At 48.8% G+C, this 17,237-nt stretch overlaps 6 protein-coding genes across 6 annotated transcripts; 4 read left to right on the forward strand and 2 right to left on the reverse strand.

The window, feature by feature from the left end:
* Positions 1 to 41: 41 nt before the first annotated feature.
* On the forward strand, positions 42 to 2,527 carry BC939DRAFT_483044 (ribonucleoside-diphosphate reductase large chain; the record flags this gene model as incomplete). Its single annotated transcript, XM_051559160.1, has 3 exons — positions 42 to 77; positions 190 to 252; positions 353 to 2,527. 3 exons carry the CDS (start codon positions 42 to 44, stop codon positions 2,525 to 2,527), a joined length of 2,274 nt encoding a protein of 757 aa, XP_051416457.1.
* Positions 2,528 to 2,628: 101 nt separating this feature from the next.
* BC939DRAFT_438702 (uncharacterized protein) lies at positions 2,629 to 6,472 on the reverse strand. The gene is made up of 6 exons (XM_051553868.1): positions 6,131 to 6,472; positions 5,739 to 6,004; positions 4,645 to 5,552; positions 4,445 to 4,542; positions 3,028 to 4,341; positions 2,629 to 2,910 (listed from the first exon to the last, which is right to left on the reverse strand). The coding sequence occupies exons 1-6, from the start codon at positions 6,281 to 6,283 to the stop codon at positions 2,758 to 2,760; spliced, it is 2,892 nt and encodes a 963-aa protein (XP_051416458.1). The 5' UTR covers positions 6,284 to 6,472; the 3' UTR covers positions 2,629 to 2,757.
* Positions 6,473 to 6,954: 482 nt separating this feature from the next.
* On the forward strand, positions 6,955 to 7,628 carry BC939DRAFT_392524 (uncharacterized protein; the record flags this gene model as incomplete). Its single annotated transcript, XM_051552029.1, has 2 exons — positions 6,955 to 7,109; positions 7,208 to 7,628. Coding segments are annotated over 2 exons (576 nt in total), but the record flags the coding sequence as incomplete, so codon positions are not given.
* Positions 7,629 to 7,869: 241 nt separating this feature from the next.
* On the reverse strand, positions 7,870 to 8,762 carry BC939DRAFT_392537 (uncharacterized protein; the record flags this gene model as incomplete). The annotated part of the gene is made up of 2 exons (XM_051552031.1): positions 7,870 to 8,552; positions 8,645 to 8,762. 2 exons carry the CDS (start codon positions 8,760 to 8,762, stop codon positions 7,870 to 7,872), a joined length of 801 nt encoding a protein of 266 aa, XP_051416460.1.
* A 161-nt stretch (positions 8,763 to 8,923) lies between these two features.
* Positions 8,924 to 10,307, forward strand: BC939DRAFT_438708 (uncharacterized protein). Its single transcript, XM_051553869.1, has 4 exons — positions 8,924 to 8,966; positions 9,123 to 9,174; positions 9,283 to 9,314; positions 9,509 to 10,307. The coding sequence occupies exons 3-4, from the start codon at positions 9,293 to 9,295 to the stop codon at positions 9,892 to 9,894; spliced, it is 408 nt and encodes a 135-aa protein (XP_051416461.1). The 5' UTR covers positions 8,924 to 8,966; positions 9,123 to 9,174; positions 9,283 to 9,292; the 3' UTR covers positions 9,895 to 10,307.
* Positions 10,308 to 10,454: 147 nt separating this feature from the next.
* BC939DRAFT_483049 (XRN 5'-3' exonuclease N-terminus-domain-containing protein) lies at positions 10,455 to 16,561 on the forward strand (the record flags this gene model as incomplete). Its single annotated transcript, XM_051559161.1, has 15 exons — positions 10,455 to 10,486; positions 10,596 to 10,651; positions 10,798 to 10,968; positions 11,108 to 11,254; positions 11,378 to 11,684; positions 11,810 to 12,269; positions 12,426 to 12,761; positions 12,848 to 12,995; positions 13,078 to 13,199; positions 13,295 to 13,439; positions 13,528 to 14,420; positions 14,509 to 14,991; positions 15,095 to 15,444; positions 15,521 to 15,623; positions 15,977 to 16,561. The coding sequence occupies 15 exons, from the start codon at positions 10,455 to 10,457 to the stop codon at positions 16,559 to 16,561; spliced, it is 4,338 nt and encodes a 1,445-aa protein (XP_051416462.1).
* Positions 16,562 to 17,237: the final 676 nt, after the last annotated feature.

Genomic DNA, 17,237 nt, shown 5'->3' on the forward strand with positions numbered 1-17,237 from the left:
AGATAACAGCCAGAACCGCCAAGCTGTGCTATGGCCTCGATATGAACTTTGTCGATCCCGCGCAGGTCACTCAGAAGGTACAAAAGCACTATTTGATCGGTCCTCCTCCCCATGTTACCGTTGAACCTTGTATTGCAATTTACTTAGCCAGCGTGGATCTATTTTTTTTTTTTTTTTTTTTTGGTTTAGGTCATCTCGGGTGTATACCAAGGTGTAACCACAGTTGAGCTTGACAATCTCGCGGCAGAGACTGTAAGCCCCACTGCGCAATTGATCTCTAGTCAGCTTATCGAAGTGTTCGTCCTTCAACGCCGTTATTGATCAATTTTCCTTTGTATGCACACTGTCGTAGGCTGCGTATATGACGACCAAGCATCCTGATTACGCAACCTTGGCAGCCCGTATCGCTATTTCGAACCTGCACAAAGAATCCAAGAAGGTTTTCTCGCAGGTTGTGGAAGACCTCTACTGCTATGTGAACCCCAAGAACGGCAAGCCAAGCCCAATGATCAGCGATCGGACGTACGAGGTTGTCATGAAGCATGCGGACCGCTTGAACTCTGCCATCATTTACGATCGCGACTTCAACTTCAACTACTTTGGATTCAAGACCCTCGAGCGCTCCTACCTCCTCAAGATTGACGGCAAGGTTGCAGAGCGGCCACAACACTTGCTCATGCGTGTTGCCGTCGGTATCCATGGAGACGATATCGACAGTGCTATCGAGACATACAATTACATGTCCGAGAAGTACTTCACGCACGCCTCCCCCACCATGTTCAACGCTGGAACGCCTCGTCCGCAGATGTCGAGCTGCTTCCTGCTCACCATGAAAGAGGACTCGATTGAAGGAATCTACGACACGCTCAAGACTTGCGCCATGATTTCCAAGACTGCCGGAGGGATCGGTCTTAATGTCCATAACATTCGAGCCTCGGGGTCCTATATTGCAGGCACCAACGGACACTCGAACGGCCTGATCCCCATGCTTAGGGTCTTCAACAATACAGCGCGTTATGTTGACCAAGGCGGTAACAAGCGTCCTGGTGCGTTTGCCATGTACCTCGAACCCTGGCACGCGGATGTCTTTGACTTCTTGGACCTGCGCAAGAACACAGGCAAAGAGGAAACTAGAGCCCGTGATCTGTTCCTTGCACTCTGGGTGCCAGATCTGTTCATGAAGCGCATAGAAGAGAACGGCGACTGGAGTCTCTTCTGCCCTGCCGAGGCACCCGGTCTGCAGGACGTCTGGGGTGAAAAGTTCGAGGAGCTCTACACAACCTACGAACGCGAAGGCCGAGCTCGCAAGACTATGAAGGCTCAGAAATTGTGGTTTGCGATCCTTGAGGCCCAAACCGAGACAGGCACACCCTTCATACTCTACAAGGATGCCTGCAACCGCAAATCAAACCAGCAGAACCTCGGTACCATCAAGTGCAGTAACTTGTGCACGGAGATCATTGAGTACAGCAGCCCCGATGAGGTGGCGGTCTGCAACCTGGCCAGCATCTCCTTGCCTGCGTTTGTCACCGATTCCACGACATACGACTTCAAGATGCTGCATAAAATCGCCAAGGTGGTCATCCGCAATCTGAACAAGATCATCGACGGCAACTACTATCCAGTGCCCGAGGCTGAAAAGTCCAACAAGCGCCATCGTCCCGTCGGTCTCGGGGTCCAAGGTCTAGCGGATGCCTTCTTCAAGATGCGCATGCCCTTCGATTCACCCGAAGCGCGCAAGCTGAACGTTCAGATTTTCGAGACCATCTACCACGCCGCTCTCGAAACTTCTTGTGAGCTCGCTCAGGAGGAAGGAACCTATGAGACATATGAGGGATCACCCGTCTCCAAGGGGATCCTGCAGCCGGACATGTGGGGTGTCACCCCCAGCGATCTTTGGGACTGGGCTACGCTGCGCGAGAGCATTGCCAAGCATGGTGTCCGCAACTCCTTGCTTGTGGCACCCATGCCCACGGCCTCGACCTCGCAGATCCTCGGTAATAACGAGTGTTTCGAGCCTTACACCTCCAACATCTACACACGACGCGTCTTGGCAGGAGAGTTTCAGGTGGTGAATCCTTGGATGCTCAAGGACCTTGTCGAGCAAGGTCTGTGGAATGATTCTCTCAAGAACCGGATCATTGCCGAGAACGGCTCGGTTCAGAACATCTCGGGCATTCCTGAGGACCTCAAGGCCCTGTACCGTACCACGTGGGAGATCTCACAAAAGGCCATTATCGACATGGCTGCAGATCGCGGCGCGTTCATCGATCAGTCGCAGTCGCTCAACATCCACATGTCGGACGTCAACTATGGCAAGCTCACGAGCATGGCCTTTTATGGCTGGAAGAAGGGTCTCAAGACCGGGATGTACTATCTTCGTACGCGTCCCGCTGTCGATGCAATCAAGTTTACAGTCGACCAGCAGGCCATTACCAAGAACAAACAAGTAGAAAAGGAAGCTAACGAGGCGGCCATGCTGTGCTCGATCGACAATCAGGATGCCTGTCTCAGCTGTAGTGGGTGAAAAGGAGAAAGAGAGGGTCTTTAATACTGCCAAGTTTCCTTGTTTTGATATCTGGATACCAGCCATCTTACTCATCATTGAATAAACACTTTGGATCCTGTTCTTTCTTTTTTATTACGATGCCATGGGGATGGTTGGGTGTACGAAAAAATGTAGAATTCTAAGACTGAATATGCAAAATGGTGAAGTGGGATAAATGGTGTTGGTTGTGTTGACGAGATGAGTGCTTTTTACATCTTCATGAACTTGCGCTTCTTTTCCGACTCTTGCTTCTTCTCTTCCTCCTTGCGAATCGCCTCCTCGTCAAAGAACTCGGATGTGTTGTTGGCCTCATAATCGCGTCGGATATAGTTGAGAGCAGCAACGTTAAAGCCGATGATGTCCTAAAAAAGAGATAAAAGAAAAGAACAAAGGCAATGTGCTCATACAGGTCAGCTTCTTGAAAAAATAAAAAAAAATTACAGGTGGACTTGCATAGCAGATGAATATTTTTGTTTTACCTTTTGCTTTTGAAGACCAGCTCTCAGGTTGCGTCGGACAGAGTCCAGCATGGGCCGCATGATTCTGTTGGCAACAATCTGGTTGTGGTGCGATTTGATCAAGAAGAACAAGACCCTGCAGACCAAATTGATGTTGTATTCCCGCTGCACAAACACATCCAGCCAGCTTAGCAAACTTGTCACTGCCGCAAAGGGCAGCACAAGCAGTGCCTCGTCCAGCTCTGCGGGGCGAACTCTCTCCAGCTCGTACCACACATGCTGCTCTGGCGTCTGGCGCATCGAGATCAGGAGTGGTGACCTCTGAGGCTTAGACAGCCCACGCTCGCCGCGGGCAATACCGGCATTGTATTCTTTCCAAGCATTGATCTCCTGGTCTGCCAACTCAAGCGCCTCCATAATGCGCTCTCCTGCCTTGAGGGTATCCATCGTCTGCTTTCCAGCCGCTGCGAGTTCGTCTCCATTGCTGGTCGAGGGAGCTCCAATGTTACCCTCGCCATTATCGACCATTCCAGTTTTCTCAAAGGATGCCGTCAATGTTGCCTCGTACAAATCATCCAGTTCCTGCTCGCGCTCCTCCTCCAAGAAGACTTGATCCTCAGTCTTTTGCCAGATACGTAATGAGCGGTCGTGTGATGCAGAGACCACAATATTACCATATGTGCCCACAGCCAGCGCCCAGACCTCTCCATGATGACCCTCCAGCTTCAGGATATTTTCGAACTTGTCTCCATCCCAGTATTTGACTGTCCGGTCCTTGGATGCTGTAAAGAAGTAATGCGTATTCCAGACAAACTGCACTGCCATGACCGACTCCTGATGTGCAAACATCGACTTGTGACAGTCTCCGAAATCCAGACCCCACAGCTTCACGTTCTTGTCAGCAGAGCAAGTCACCAGCAGGTTCGAGTCCGATGAGATATCCATGGACAACACAGGGAGCTTATGACCATACAATGAGAGGAAGAACTTCAGAGTGTCGTGGTAAAAGACCTTGACAGTAGCATCCAGTAATGAGACCGCCACCAGCTTTTGGTCGGGTGAATACCGAACGCATAACACGTCATCTGACATTTTGAGTGTGCGCATATGGACCAGCGAGAGGCGCTTTTTGATGGCCTGGCCGACCTGTTCCTCAATCATGTCGAAATCCCAGAACTTGACATCCTTGTCAGCACTTCCTGTCACCAGACCACGCCTATCCGGACGGATCTGAAGGGACCAAATTGCGCCTTCATGTGCCTCAATTGACTCGATCATAGAGGATGATCCTAAATCAAACAACTCCAAATGACCAGCCTTTGTGCCCACAATGACCTAGAAGAGGGATAAATGGATGCGAAAAATAACAGTGAGTCAGGGATGCAGACCCTTTAACAATCGACGTTAAGATACCAGTCAAATAAATCTATCAACGTACATGACGATTGCCAGGCAAGAAGGCACAGCAGAGAGCATATCCGCACTCCATTGTCCTGATACATGTCATAGTCTTGACATTCCAGATTTTGAGCGAATCTATGAGTACCAAAGTTGAAACATAAGATGTCTTAGTATAGCTTGAACCTGTGGTTGATACATCCTAAAATAAAAGCCATCAAGGAGTAAATGCTGACTTACTGTTAGATGCTGAGCAAAGCAACTCGTCGTCGGAGCTAAGGGCAACAGTACGGATATCCGAACGATGGCCAGCGAGCTCGAGAGTGTATGCCTTGCTGGGTTCATCCGCAACCTCCGCCTTCTTAGCCGCATCTGGGTGGGGCACTGTCCAGACCTCGGCGGTATTGTTGTTCAAGGATGCCACCAGCTGCACATGTCCATTCTTCTCCACATCCTTAGATGGTGCAAAACTGAACGATCTGAACTTGGCTCCTGAGCGAATGGTATGCCAAGGTGTGATCTCGTCTGTGGCCTGGATGGTCTCATCGATGGGCTCCTCAGCCGCTGCGCCTTCCTTGTCGCCCTTCTTCAAAAGCGCCTGCTGCTTCTCGCGCTGACGCTTCTTTCTGCGAGACATCTTCTTTTTAATTTCCTCAATCGTACGTATCCTGAACAGCTCGATCGACTTGTCCGATGCCTGACATCCCAAGAACTGCTGTGAAGAATGAAACTCTAAAGTTGTGATACGTTCCTTGGACTGACGGGGGATGGATCCATAGAATGTAATGGCCTTGACGAGGCCTGAGCTCTGATCCTCAGTCGCATCTTCCTCGCCAACTTCCTTCGCCTCTTCTCCGACCGCCAGGCCTGTTCTCAGGGCTGCAGCGTCGATCTTCCAGACTTTGATATCGGCATCGCCGCCTCCGGAAACCAGCATCGTCTCGTCCGCATTGACGTCGCAATCCCAGACCTCGTTCCTGTGGGCGACCAGAGTCTCCATACAGTGCTGAGTCGAGAGATCCCAGAGTTTGATGAGCGTATCCTTGGAAGATGAGAGGACGTATCCGTCCGTGGGTTTACCTCCTTCTACTATGGACGGCCGTGAGATGAATCGAACTGATGTGATTTGGTCCTTGTGGCCCCGTAGACTTTAAAGTGTTGTTGTCGAATAAATGAAGATGTTGATTCAAGTAATCGTTTTCCAAGATGAACAACCGACGTTGATAGTAAAAAAAAAAAAAAGGAAATCGGCGTCAGTTCCGGCTGAATGACCAAAGCACATAGGCCACAACACCCATAGATCTCAAAATACATGAGATGGCATCTCCACTAACCGATAAAGTCCAACTTCGCCCTCGACATCCCAGACAATCAGATCCGTATCCCTAGATCCAGATACAAGACGACTTCCAGACTTATCAAACGCTAGTGCTGTTACTGCTGAGCGATGGCCATTGAATGTAACAAGAACATCCGAAGTCTTCATGCTCCAGATACGGATCGATCCGTTGGCATAGCCGACTGCATAGCTGTCCCGATCTACGCTACGAGCGATGCATGTAACTTCTGCCTTATTGTCGCTATCGTGCCATGTTCCAATCTATGTAATTTTCAGTAGTATCCACGTTATTAAGTTGGTCGGGCGATGGGAAAGAGGGTCCCTGGAGTAACAAAACATATGGAATTAAAGTGACCGATCCAAGGGTTGCCATTTGTAGTTATTTACCAGCTCGCCTTTCTTGAGGTCCCAGATACTGACGTCCTCGAGAGCAGGACTGATGGCGCATTTGCCTTCAGCATCGTAGATGATGTTAGAGTTGCCACTGGCAATCACACCAAAAGTGGTGCGGGGGGTGTAGCGCTGATAGGCTTTGACCATGCTGTATCAAGAATTTTTATATCTGTCTCAAACTCTTGATAGAACTTTTCAAGAGTTTGAAATCAGTGATGAAGGTTAGCGTGTGATGCTGATGCAGTTGCTGGTTCAGGTTTTGGGCGAGGTTGTTCTGTCGAAAGGACGAGGTCGAGAGCGAGAGAGGGGTGGTATGGAGCAATGGTTTTTTGCGAGCCAGGTTCAAGCTTCACAAAAAAAAAAAAAAAAAGGTTGTTTATCAATGTTCAGGTTCAAGCTGAAAGCCACATCGCAGTCACATCACCCTCGCACTGCATGAGACATGGTAGACAACGCGCGCGAAGGAGGAAGACATCTCGAATACCACCATCGTCAGCACCACCGTTATTCGTAATGGTAATCAAGATACGAAAGAATACCCTGCCTTATCCGAGATAAACCACACACGGGATGATACCTTACGAGGGACATGGATAGGCGCTGTCAGCTTCACTAATACGACCTAGCCTTTACGACATGAGCGGAGCACACCGAAGACAGGAGGGCTGCTCTTGGTCTAGCCGTTGCCAGCGCCAAAAATTGACATATATTTACCTCTTTTCTTCCATTAATAGGCCTCAATTGTTCAATCGCTTTCGGTTCCTTCGGCTTACAAGGACCAGCAGTATCAGGGTACTTCCAACCAACTGGCACAGGACCTCGCCAACTCCACAACGCTCTACGTCGGAAACCTTTCATTCTACACAACGGAGGAGCAAATCTATGAGCTCTTTTCAAAATGCGGTGAGATCAAGCGTATCATTATGGGACTGGATCGCAACCAAAAGACACCCTGTGGATTCTGCTTTGTCGAGTATGCGATTTTTGTTTGCTTCTTTATTATTTCAAGACGCATTTACCGATTGCTGCGCTTGAGTCTCTAATATACTTGCTTATTTGATCTGTTTCTAGATACTACCATCATGCTGATGCATTGGATTGCATGAAGTATATCAATAGCTCAAAGTTGGACGAGCGTATTGTGCGCTCAGATCTCGATCATGGATACAGAGAGGGTCGACAGTTTGGTCGTGGCAGGAGCGGCGGTCAGGTCCGTGACGAGTATCGCATGGAATTTGATGCGGGCCGTGGAGGCTGGGGCCATGTTAGGGCAAGACAGGAGGCAGAACGTGAGAGAGAACAAAAGGCCAATTACGAAGCCATTACAACGATCCCTGAGGGTGCCAACCTCGATTACAAGGACAGAAAAGAGGGTAATCATGATTTTCATCTACATCTTTTGTCTACACTTGGTGCAGTCGCGCAATGCTGGACATCAATGCTAACATTATTATTTTATTTTATTTTTTTATCATTGAATGGCGCCACATAGAATCATCAAAGAGGGCGAGAGATGATGATGAAGATGAGGACGAACAGCAGCGCTCGAAAGCAAACCCTCGATTCCGTGAGGGTGACGAGGAAGAGGATGAAGCATAGGACGTCGAGGCTATGGTGCTCAAATCATTCCCACTTTGTCGTTTGCACTCTCTCACGTCTCCTCTCTTTTCAATACAAATGACTCTTGAAATCATTGAATTTATTCCGTTGTTGGATTGTCCTGAGAGCGCTAATTATGCTGCCGTCCGCATGGGTGCGTGGAATGGGTTCAATGGGTTGGCCATCTGTGTTCCTGGTGCGCTGTATCCTGGAGCGTTCTCCATTCGACTTGAGCTGAGCATTCGCTGGTCGTTCTTGAAGAAGAATTGAAGCGTGTACATCTTTTGGTCGACATCCCAATGACTCCACAGCTTCTCCTCGGCTCTGTCGATGTCCCTGCTCTGGATCTTGAACGCAATAGTCTCGTATGGCTCCGCAGCAACGACCAAATATTGATATGCCTTGTTGGGTGCCTGGACCTGCTGTTCATATGATGACATGAATCTGTACCGAGGTTCGACTCCTTGAGCGATTTCTGGATATGCAATCTCAAACAACATGCCGACCTGACGAGAGACTGGATCCCTGACTTTGGTGACCTTGTACCCAGGGCGACCGATCTTGATGATGTTGCGTTTGAATGCTGGAGCCGCATTAGCTCCTGTTTTAAGCGCCTGCTGTTGTTGGGCCGTGAGCGGTGCCATGCTGTCGGGCTTTTCCATAGCATCCTTGGCAGCTCTGCGACCGAGATTGGTCTGATGCTTTTTTCCCTGTGTATGGGCAAGATAGGATCCCTCATTGGTGTGTAGCGTTAGACACAGTTTACATTCATATGATCCAAGATGGTTTCTCATAAAGTAAGGGTCTTTGGCCAGGTCTATAGGATATGTATTCAAGCGGTAGGTTAGAGACAGATATCGAAATACGATGGTAAGAGCATGGCAAACTAGAATGCAACGACGGACTGACCGATGGTCTCCAATGCCAGCTTGCGAAGGCGCTCTCTCCTGTCGACATTGCTTTCAGAAGCACCGGCCACACCGGCACTTCCGATCTTTGATCCCACACGGTTCTGACGGTCTGCCATGGTTGATTCAAGTGTTTATGAGGTTTAGGTCGCAGTGAAGGTGGAGACTCCTCTTTGGGATCACCACATACATATCTGAAAGAAACAGTACTTGAGGGGCGTTATCTTTCTGCGCGTTCATTATTTTCATGTCTGCTTTGACTATGTATTCACCTCCTCGACCGCACACCATGACTCTCCGACTTTTGACCAAGGATTCTTAAGGTAAAGACTGAAAGCTATTTTTTTGGGCCGCAAGGCGCATCAGTTGACCAGGACATTCAACCCAGCTCAAGAGCGAGACGCATAAGAGTGCCACACCTATAGCCTCAGGAACACAACTATAATACCCATTTCCATTTTGTTTGATACGCTCGCTAGTCACCGCGGTGCGTCCTCTGTTGAATGCTCAACACTCCGTCGCATTCACTGTGTAAGTATACACAATTCCACTCCGTCGTTTTCGCGTTGGCAAGCATGGTTCAGAGCGACGGCCGTTGAAGTTTACAATCCACCATTATTGCCACTATCAACCCCATAGTGCTCGCCATATGACTACCTCTACTTCAGAAGGTTTGCATCGTTTTATTCTGTTCAGTGGTGGCCACAACACTTAATTGAGATTACCACAATTGATCCAGCGAGGCAATAATAGATAGTGCTGGCCAAACCACCATCAAAAAACCGATCAAGTGACAAATACTTATTGAATAATCACATACGGCGAGTATATCGGAACTTACAGGGGGTTTGGTTGTGATCATTAGAAAAACAGGTATCTCCCGAGCAAAGGTTCCTCATCACCATGGATTCACTCCCCGGAAACTCTTTGATCTCCAAGACCAGTTATGTCACCGCCCTCACCGGCTCTTCCACCTACTTGATCTCTAAGGAAATCTACATCTTTAATCAGGAATCTCTGGTCTTACTGGCCTTCGCTGCCACATTTGGTGGTATCATCAAGGCTGCTTGCGGGCCCTTCAATAAGTGGGCCGATGACTTTTCAGCAAGATCCGCAATATCTCTCAAAAGGTCCGCGCCGACCATAAGGCCGCTGTCGAGGAGCGATTGGCCAGGTCGGCCAGATGAAGGATGTTGGTGGCGTCACCAAGCAGAAGACCGCCTTTACGGACGAGGTCAGGTCTGTCCTTGACTCTTGGATCCGCTACGAGACCTAAGCTCGTGAACGTGAGCAGAGCAAGCTGGCCACCTATCTGATGGAGAAGATCAATGCCGGTCTCCAGGATTCCAATCTTCAGTCCAAAATACTGGAGAATCGATCAGTCAAGTTGAGAGGATTGCTTCCTCCACAAAGGCGTGAGGGTGGACGCTTAGCCTTCAATTCCTCTTTAAACCACGTATATCAAAAGGATATTTATGTCGCAATGTGGCTCTACAGTCTTCTGCTTCGCCTTTTTTTGTTACTATGCAAATGTTGAAACAATAAAGCACTCCCAACACAAGCAGTGTTGACTGAAAACGCGTTCCTGCTATGCTCTTTCTCCATGCAGGGGTGCAGAAGGAAGACCCACTTTTGCCTTAAGGGTCATCACGCGCGGTTCAAGGGTAATTCGTCGTTGGAATCCATGTGGTGCTCGTTTCATCTTTCAGTTTCCACCCGCCGCAGTTCATCCTCATCACATTCACCTCAGTCTTCTTTACTGCCACCGAACAACAATCTCTCTGAACGTATAAATAAGAGAAAGAGACGACATGGGAGTGCCAAAGTTCTTCCGATGGATGGGGTAATCGAAGATTCGTGCAGTCTTAGGGGCGCGCTTATTGCTCTACAAGTACGACACTAATCACGACGCTGCGTCTGCTGTACACTTTTTCATTACTCCGTGAACACAGCGAGAGATATCCTCTATGTTCGCAGCTGATCACTGAGAATGCTATTCCAGAGTTTGGTAAGTAGTTTTTTTTTGTTATGTTGGACTTGGAGTAGCAAATTCTATATCAGGTCCTGGTATTGACTACTTTTATGTGGAACACGCCTTGTCCTGTCTGATCTTTTTATTAATCGAATCCGCTACACCTCCTTGATGTGGAATAGACAATCTTTACCTGGACATGAATGGAATCATCCATAACTGTTCACTACCCAACGACACCGACGCTCACTTCCGCCTTTCGGAAGACAAGATCTTCCTGGCCATTTTCAATTACATCGACCACCTATTTTTGAAGATCAGGCCACAAAAGGTCTTTTTCATGGCCGTCGATGGTACAGTCTTCATTCATGGCGCTTCATCTGTTTTAATCTGCTGCTGCATTGGACAACGAGGCGCAGTACCCGATATGACAGGGTCTCAGGAACACCACTGACCTATTTCATGTCCATGGCTTTATATATGCGACCTTAGGTGTCGCACCCCGTGCCAAGATGAACCAGCAACGTTCACGACGATTCCGTACTGCCAAGGACGCCGAGGATGCCAAGCGAAAAGCCATTGCCAAGGGAGAAGAACTTCCGGAAGAAGAACAATTCGACCGAAATTGTATCACACCAGGTAGGACAGGATTTTATTCAAAGAGTTCCGGATCAGACATTGATCTAATTTTAAGCTGGTCTTGACTATTGTGGACAACGCTGATCAACATTTTCTTCATTATGCAATTGCATCGTCTTATAGGAACGCCATTCATGAAGAGACTGTCGGCACAATTGAACTATTTTATTTCCAAGAAGATCACCGAGGATGCCAACTGGCGCAATGTCAAGGTCATTCTATCAGGGCACGAAGTGCCCGGAGAGGGCGAGCACAAGATCATGGAATATATTCGCCTGTCGAAGGCCCAGGAGAACTACAACCCCAACACACGTCACTGTCTCTACGGACTTGATGCCGATCTCATTATGCTGGGCCTGCTTAGCCACGAACCCCATTTCGCACTCTTACGTGAAGAGGTCACTTTTGGAAGGACTAACAAGAAGAAAGGGTAGGCGCACATTTGTTTCCTAGGTTGATTTACACACGGAATCGGCTGTAGCACACAGACATTGCGGCCTGTACGAATTTGGCGATCTAACCTCCCTTCATACTTCTCATTTCACTGACCTCCAGGGGCATTGATACGCAAAATTTCTTCCTGATGCACCTATCGCTATTGCGAGAATACCTTGATCTGGAGTTCAGTAGTCTGCAGGAAACACTACCCTTCCCATACGATCTGGAACGAATCATCGACGATTTTGTTCTCATGTGTCTGTTCGTCGGAAACGATTTCCTGCCACATTTGCCAAACCTACATATTGCCGAAGGTGCCCTCAGTCTGCTCTTTAACATCTATAAGAAACTATTGCCACAACTGGGCGGTTACTTCCAGGACTCGGGTACCTTAGACCCGAAGCGCGTCGAGGCCATGTTCCATGAGCTGTCCGAGGTTGTTGAGCACGAGGCCTTTGAGTCAGAATGCGACGATCTGAAGTACATCGGAGGAAAGATGGCAGAATTGCTCATTGTGTCCAACTCTAGTCAGAAGAGCAACGGAAAGCACAGACAAGGCATGCGCATGGGCAAGCCTGTAGAACATGCCAACGAAATTGGTATGTGATGCTTCATTCGGCTCCTATCTGGATATCGTGTAAGTACAGCCAGTTGACAAAGACAAAGACATTAACCCCTACTCCTCCACTATGTTATAGTGATGACGAAAAGACAAAAAGATCTATACGATCAGATCAAGGATTTTGTACTGGAACGCAAAGAAATCCTTGATTTCCCAACAACGCTCAATTCTAGTGATAGGAGCTTTGTGAAGCGGATCGCTTCTGCAATTGAAATCCGGCACGGCACTGAGACGACTCCTGATGGCCAGCAGCATCTATTTATTGAGTTTGACGAGGAGGAAGACGAGGAAGATGTCGAGTCGCAGGAGGCTAGAGCGCGAATCATGCGCAAGTATGATCAAGCTATGGTGGTCGAGGATGTTGTCGAGAACGAAAAACTCCGAGACGAGAAAGCCAAGAGTGTGTACCAGGAACGATTCTTGCAGTGGAAGAAGGAATACTATTTGGTATGTACCGTATCTGCCAATACTGTTTTGCAATCTCTTGTTTATTCTCAATGCTAATAGGGCTATAAAATCGCTTTCCCGTATAGGCGAAACCGGAGCTCGAGACGCCAGAGGAAATTCGCCAGATGGCCTTCAAATACGTCGAGGGCCTGCAGTGGGTTTTGTATTATTATTACAGAGGAGTTGCCTCTTGGGCATGGTTCTATCCATATCATTATGCACCTAAGATATCAGGTAATGCGTTTGAAGCGAGTGCAAAGCTGTTGCTTTCTATCAAAGGACATGCTCTAACTTGTCACTGATGTAACAAATATAGACTTGGTGAAAATCGATGAGTTCAAGCTGCCGTTTGAGCTGGGTGAGCCTTTTAAGCCATACGAACAGCTTATGGGAGTGCTGCCTGAGGCCAGTAAACAGCACATTCCTCAGGCGTATTGGGTATGCCCTATGCACATTCGAGACTTGATTCTTGGAATTACTATATGCTTGTGGTGTTGTGCAGTGTCCTAACTATGTGCATTACCGTCAACTAGGACTTGATCATTAAAGAATCGTCGCCGATCAAGGACTTTTATCCCAAAGACTTTGATCTGGACATGAATGGCAAGAAGCAAGACTGGGAGGCCATTGTCAAAATCCCGTTCATCGACCAGGATAGACTGCTGAAAGCCATGAAGGGTACGCAAATTCACTCGCCTTTTTTCGCCGTACTGAATTCTTATAACGCCAGATATCTGATATGTACATATACCTTCATGCTACCTAGGCCAGGAGCATTTGCTTACAAAGGAGGAGGCCGAGAGAAACAGCAGTGGCGAGAGCACAGTGTTTACGCGCGATGAAAGCCTGAACGAGACCTATCCATCACCTTTGCCGACTTCCTTCCCCGACATCAACGATTGCAAGTGCAAGATGGCTACATTCCATTTGCCGATCATCGAGGGTGTCTCATCGTTGAGAAAGGGACTTTGCGAAGGAGCATTTAAGGGTGCAGATCTGCTCTTTGGATTTCCTTCGATGCACACTATCAAGCACTCCGGCAATCTCGGATTCCATGGTGTCCAGGTGTTCCAGGCGGCTTCTCGAAATGAGACCATGGTGGTCAACATTGTTAACAGATTCGAAGATGTGAAGCCGGAAGCGCTCGCTCTATCTAAGATCGGCAAAAGGATCTATGTTGGCTGGCCTTTCTTGAAGGAGGGTATTATATCATCGATCTCGGACGAAATGTTCAAATATGAGCTGCAAGTCCAGGGCAGAAACAAGGTCGTCATAAAGACCCCACATCGCACCAACACATTCGAAACCTGGAGGAAGCGTGCCGACAAGATCGAGACGCTGTATAACAAGCGATTTGGAGTTGTTATCGGAGACATGGAGTTCACCGCACAGGTCCTGTTGCTAAAAGGACTTAGACGGGAGATGAACGGCGCGTTGGTTAAAGATTTCTGCAAGCCTGGAGAGGAGCAGGAGTTTGCTATCCAAACAGTCGTGGATACTGTTAAGCACCCTGATACCAGGACAATGGAGGAGGCCCCAAAGCCCCTGAACGAGGACTTTCCTATTGACTCACAAGTCTTTTTCTTGGGTCATGGACATTATGGATGCCCTGCTCAAGTCATTGCGCACTCGGACAATGCCCTGGCTTTGCGAGTTGCTGTAAGTTCAACAGCCACCTACTGCATCCATATTATACTCCTTATCTCATAACTCTGTCTAACAACTCTACTCCTCTTTATTTTATCAGATCCCAAATGACTCTAAGGGTGAACCAACATTTGGCCACAAAATTGTGAAGGAGGCGCTGTCTGGCTCTGTATACCTGCCATCTTACGTGGTGAGTAAGAAGGTCGGAATTTCAACTCTCATTTTGAGTAAGCTGACGTCCTCTCTCCATGTCGTATATCGGTCGACGGATCGACGTGTCAACCTGGGCCTCAACCTCAAGTTCGAGGGTAAAAAGCAAAAAGTTCTTGGCTACACTCGCAAGACCGATAGCGGGTGGGAGTTCAGTCAAAAGGCAGTGGCATTGCTTCAGGAGTACAAGCAGCAGTTCCCTGAGTTCTTTGACGGACTTGAAAGGAAAGCACGGTCTGATTTTTACATTGCTGAGGAGATGTATCCCAACGGCGACAGCACGGAGAAGATCAAGAGAGTCGAAGACTGGTTGAAAAAATCCAAGGTCAAGGATTTTGAGCGCGTCGATCTGGATGCCCAGCAGCTTGATAAGGTGAGAATCCCTATCCGCCCACGTTGAGGATGGTCGTTAGGGTTATTATGTTATTATAAGAGGTATATTGATCGGATCCTTTGTGTCGCCTTTGTCGTTATAGGATACAATTGCCCTAGTGGAGAGGGCAGCCGACGCTTACGTGGAGAACAGACCTGGGATGAAGCATGTCATTGTCAAGAACCTCGCGCGACACACCATGCTAAAGCCCAGCCATGCTGCGACCTTATTGCCGGATCAGACCTTCCAGCTCGGCGACCGGGTCGTCTTCGTCCAGGATTCTGGAACGGTTCCCATTGGAGCTAAGGGCACTGTTGTAGGGATTGATCGACTGGAGGTCGAGGTCGTTTTTGATGACAAGTTCATGAGTGGAATGGACCTAGGTGGAAGATGCTCGATGTATCGTGGTATGACTGTGGGACCGCAATCAATCTTGAATCTCTCCAACCCTCAGTGCAACCCGAAGCAGCCGTTAGCAACGCCAACTACCCCATCTCGTTCAAAACCAGCTGCGATTCATCCCAAGCAGAACCCTAACCAACAAAAGGCCCAAGTCGATAACAAACCCCATGGCTGGGAAATCTTGGGCGTACCACCAGCAGCCGACAACCAAAGGCCCAAGCACGGAGCCCGTCAGCCCAGGGTTAATAATGGAGGCAAAACCCCGGATCAAGCACCGACTCCTTATCCTGAGCGGGCCAGTACGAACCAAAGTCTCGGCTTCCACCCTCGCCCTCGACCCACTCCTCAGATTGCTGTTCGACCCAACTCTGAAAACAACAGGCCTGGTGCGGAGGACATTTCGGCGATTTTACTCGGCCTTTTGCACAAGAATGTTCAGCCCGAGAATGAAGGTATAGGTGCATCAGCCAGCGGTGACCATGACGCCCCGTTCCCAATTGCCGCCGCCCCTGTCCTCCCAGCCGCAGGATCACAGGCGGCAGCTCTGCTGGAGCATCTTCGATCTTCCCCATCTCCTCAACAGCCGCAGCAACAGCAGCAACAGCAACAGCAGCGGTCCCGTGCATCACAAGCTTGGCGGGAGCAAGGGCACATTCAGCAACAGCATGGTCGCGGTGGTCACGGTCACCAGCGAGGCGTTCATCGCAACCCTCGCCCTCCTCAAGTGAACGGACCCCAGGATCAGACGCATCCTGGCAATAACAACACCAACAACAATAACAATTTTGGCCCAAGACCCCAAGGATTTGCTTCACGAGGAGGCCATCGAGGTGGTCATGTTGGAGCAAACCATCACCATGTACAAAACGCGCGAGCTGGACCCACACCTCCAGCCGAGTCGGTTGCTTCATCATCCGCGACTGCTGCTCCAACAGAGACTAAAACGGGAACAAATAGTCAGGGTGGTCATGAGCGCAGTGGACGACGAGGCCGTGGTCGCGGGAGTGCGCGCGGAGGAAACAAACAAGCGGAAAGTTCTTCAGCAGCGGCCGCTCCTGCTCCTGCTCCTGCTCCTACTCCTGCTCCTGCTCCTGCTCCTGCTCCTGCTCCTGCTCCTGCTCCTGCTCCTGCTCCTGCTCCTGCTTCTGCTCCTGCTCCTGCGCCTTAATTTCTTACTGTTGAGCGTGCAAAATGTTCCAGGATTGACTTTTTTTATCGTTTATGAACGCCTCACTCATTGCAAAATAAACCCAAGATTGAGGTCGTTTGTATCGTTTTTCTATGGTGAATATGCTACTCTCATGGCCAGTCTTGATAACACGAACAGCTCCTTTGTATGATTTGTTTGAAGGCGGAGAAGAGGAGTAGCGACGTGATTGAGAGACAAAAACTAGGGAAGGAAGAAATATAGTAGAATTCGTCGGAGGGCTCGTATCGATTGACGCGCTTCGTAAACGCGCCAAATAAGCTATTTTTGGATCTGCAAATACCCCATGCGCTGCCTGCTAGGCAGCAAGAACAGACTCGGCGTGATGAACTATCGTAAGAGATAATAATAATCAGGAGCCGAGGGCTGATCCTTGTTCGGAATAACCCATGGAGCGGCTCCGTCTGGCATGATTCTTAAATTGAGGGTATCCTAATCGGCTTCCTTGTCTTTGGTGTTTCCCGATAACGAATTGCCTATCAGTTTTCGTTTCCCAAAAAACCTTGTATGCCTTGTATCGCTGATGTGAAAATATTCCCCTTCCTATACGACGAAGAGCAAGAGAATAAATTGGACGCGTCGATCGTTGCACCAAAATGTTTGTGCGCTGGCCAACGGTCAAACGCGATCGTATAGA

The sequence above is a fragment of the Gamsiella multidivaricata genome (assembly GCF_025024155.1).
Source record: "Gamsiella multidivaricata strain RSA 2152 chromosome Unknown BC939scaffold_6, whole genome shotgun sequence".
Taxonomy (NCBI): Eukaryota; Fungi; Mortierellomycota; class Mortierellomycetes; order Mortierellales; family Mortierellaceae; genus Gamsiella; species Gamsiella multidivaricata.

Coding starts and splice junctions, on each gene's coding strand:
- BC939DRAFT_438702 (XM_051553868.1), bottom strand. CDS start 6,283: ATGGTCAAAGCCTATCAGCGCTACACCCCCCGCACCACTTTTGGTGTG. Junction 4,342..4,444: donor TCTTGCCTGGCAATCGTCAT/GTACGTTGATAG, acceptor TCCCTCTTCTAG/GTCATTGTGGGCACAAAGGC. Junction 2,911..3,027: donor CTGGTCTTCAAAAGCAAAAG/GTAAAACAAAAA, acceptor TCTCTTTTTTAG/GACATCATCGGCTTTAACGT.
- BC939DRAFT_438708 (XM_051553869.1), top strand. CDS start 9,293: ATGACTACCTCTACTTCAGAAG. Junction 9,315..9,508: donor GACTACCTCTACTTCAGAAG/GTTTGCATCGTT, acceptor TGTGATCATTAG/AAAAACAGGTATCTCCCGAG.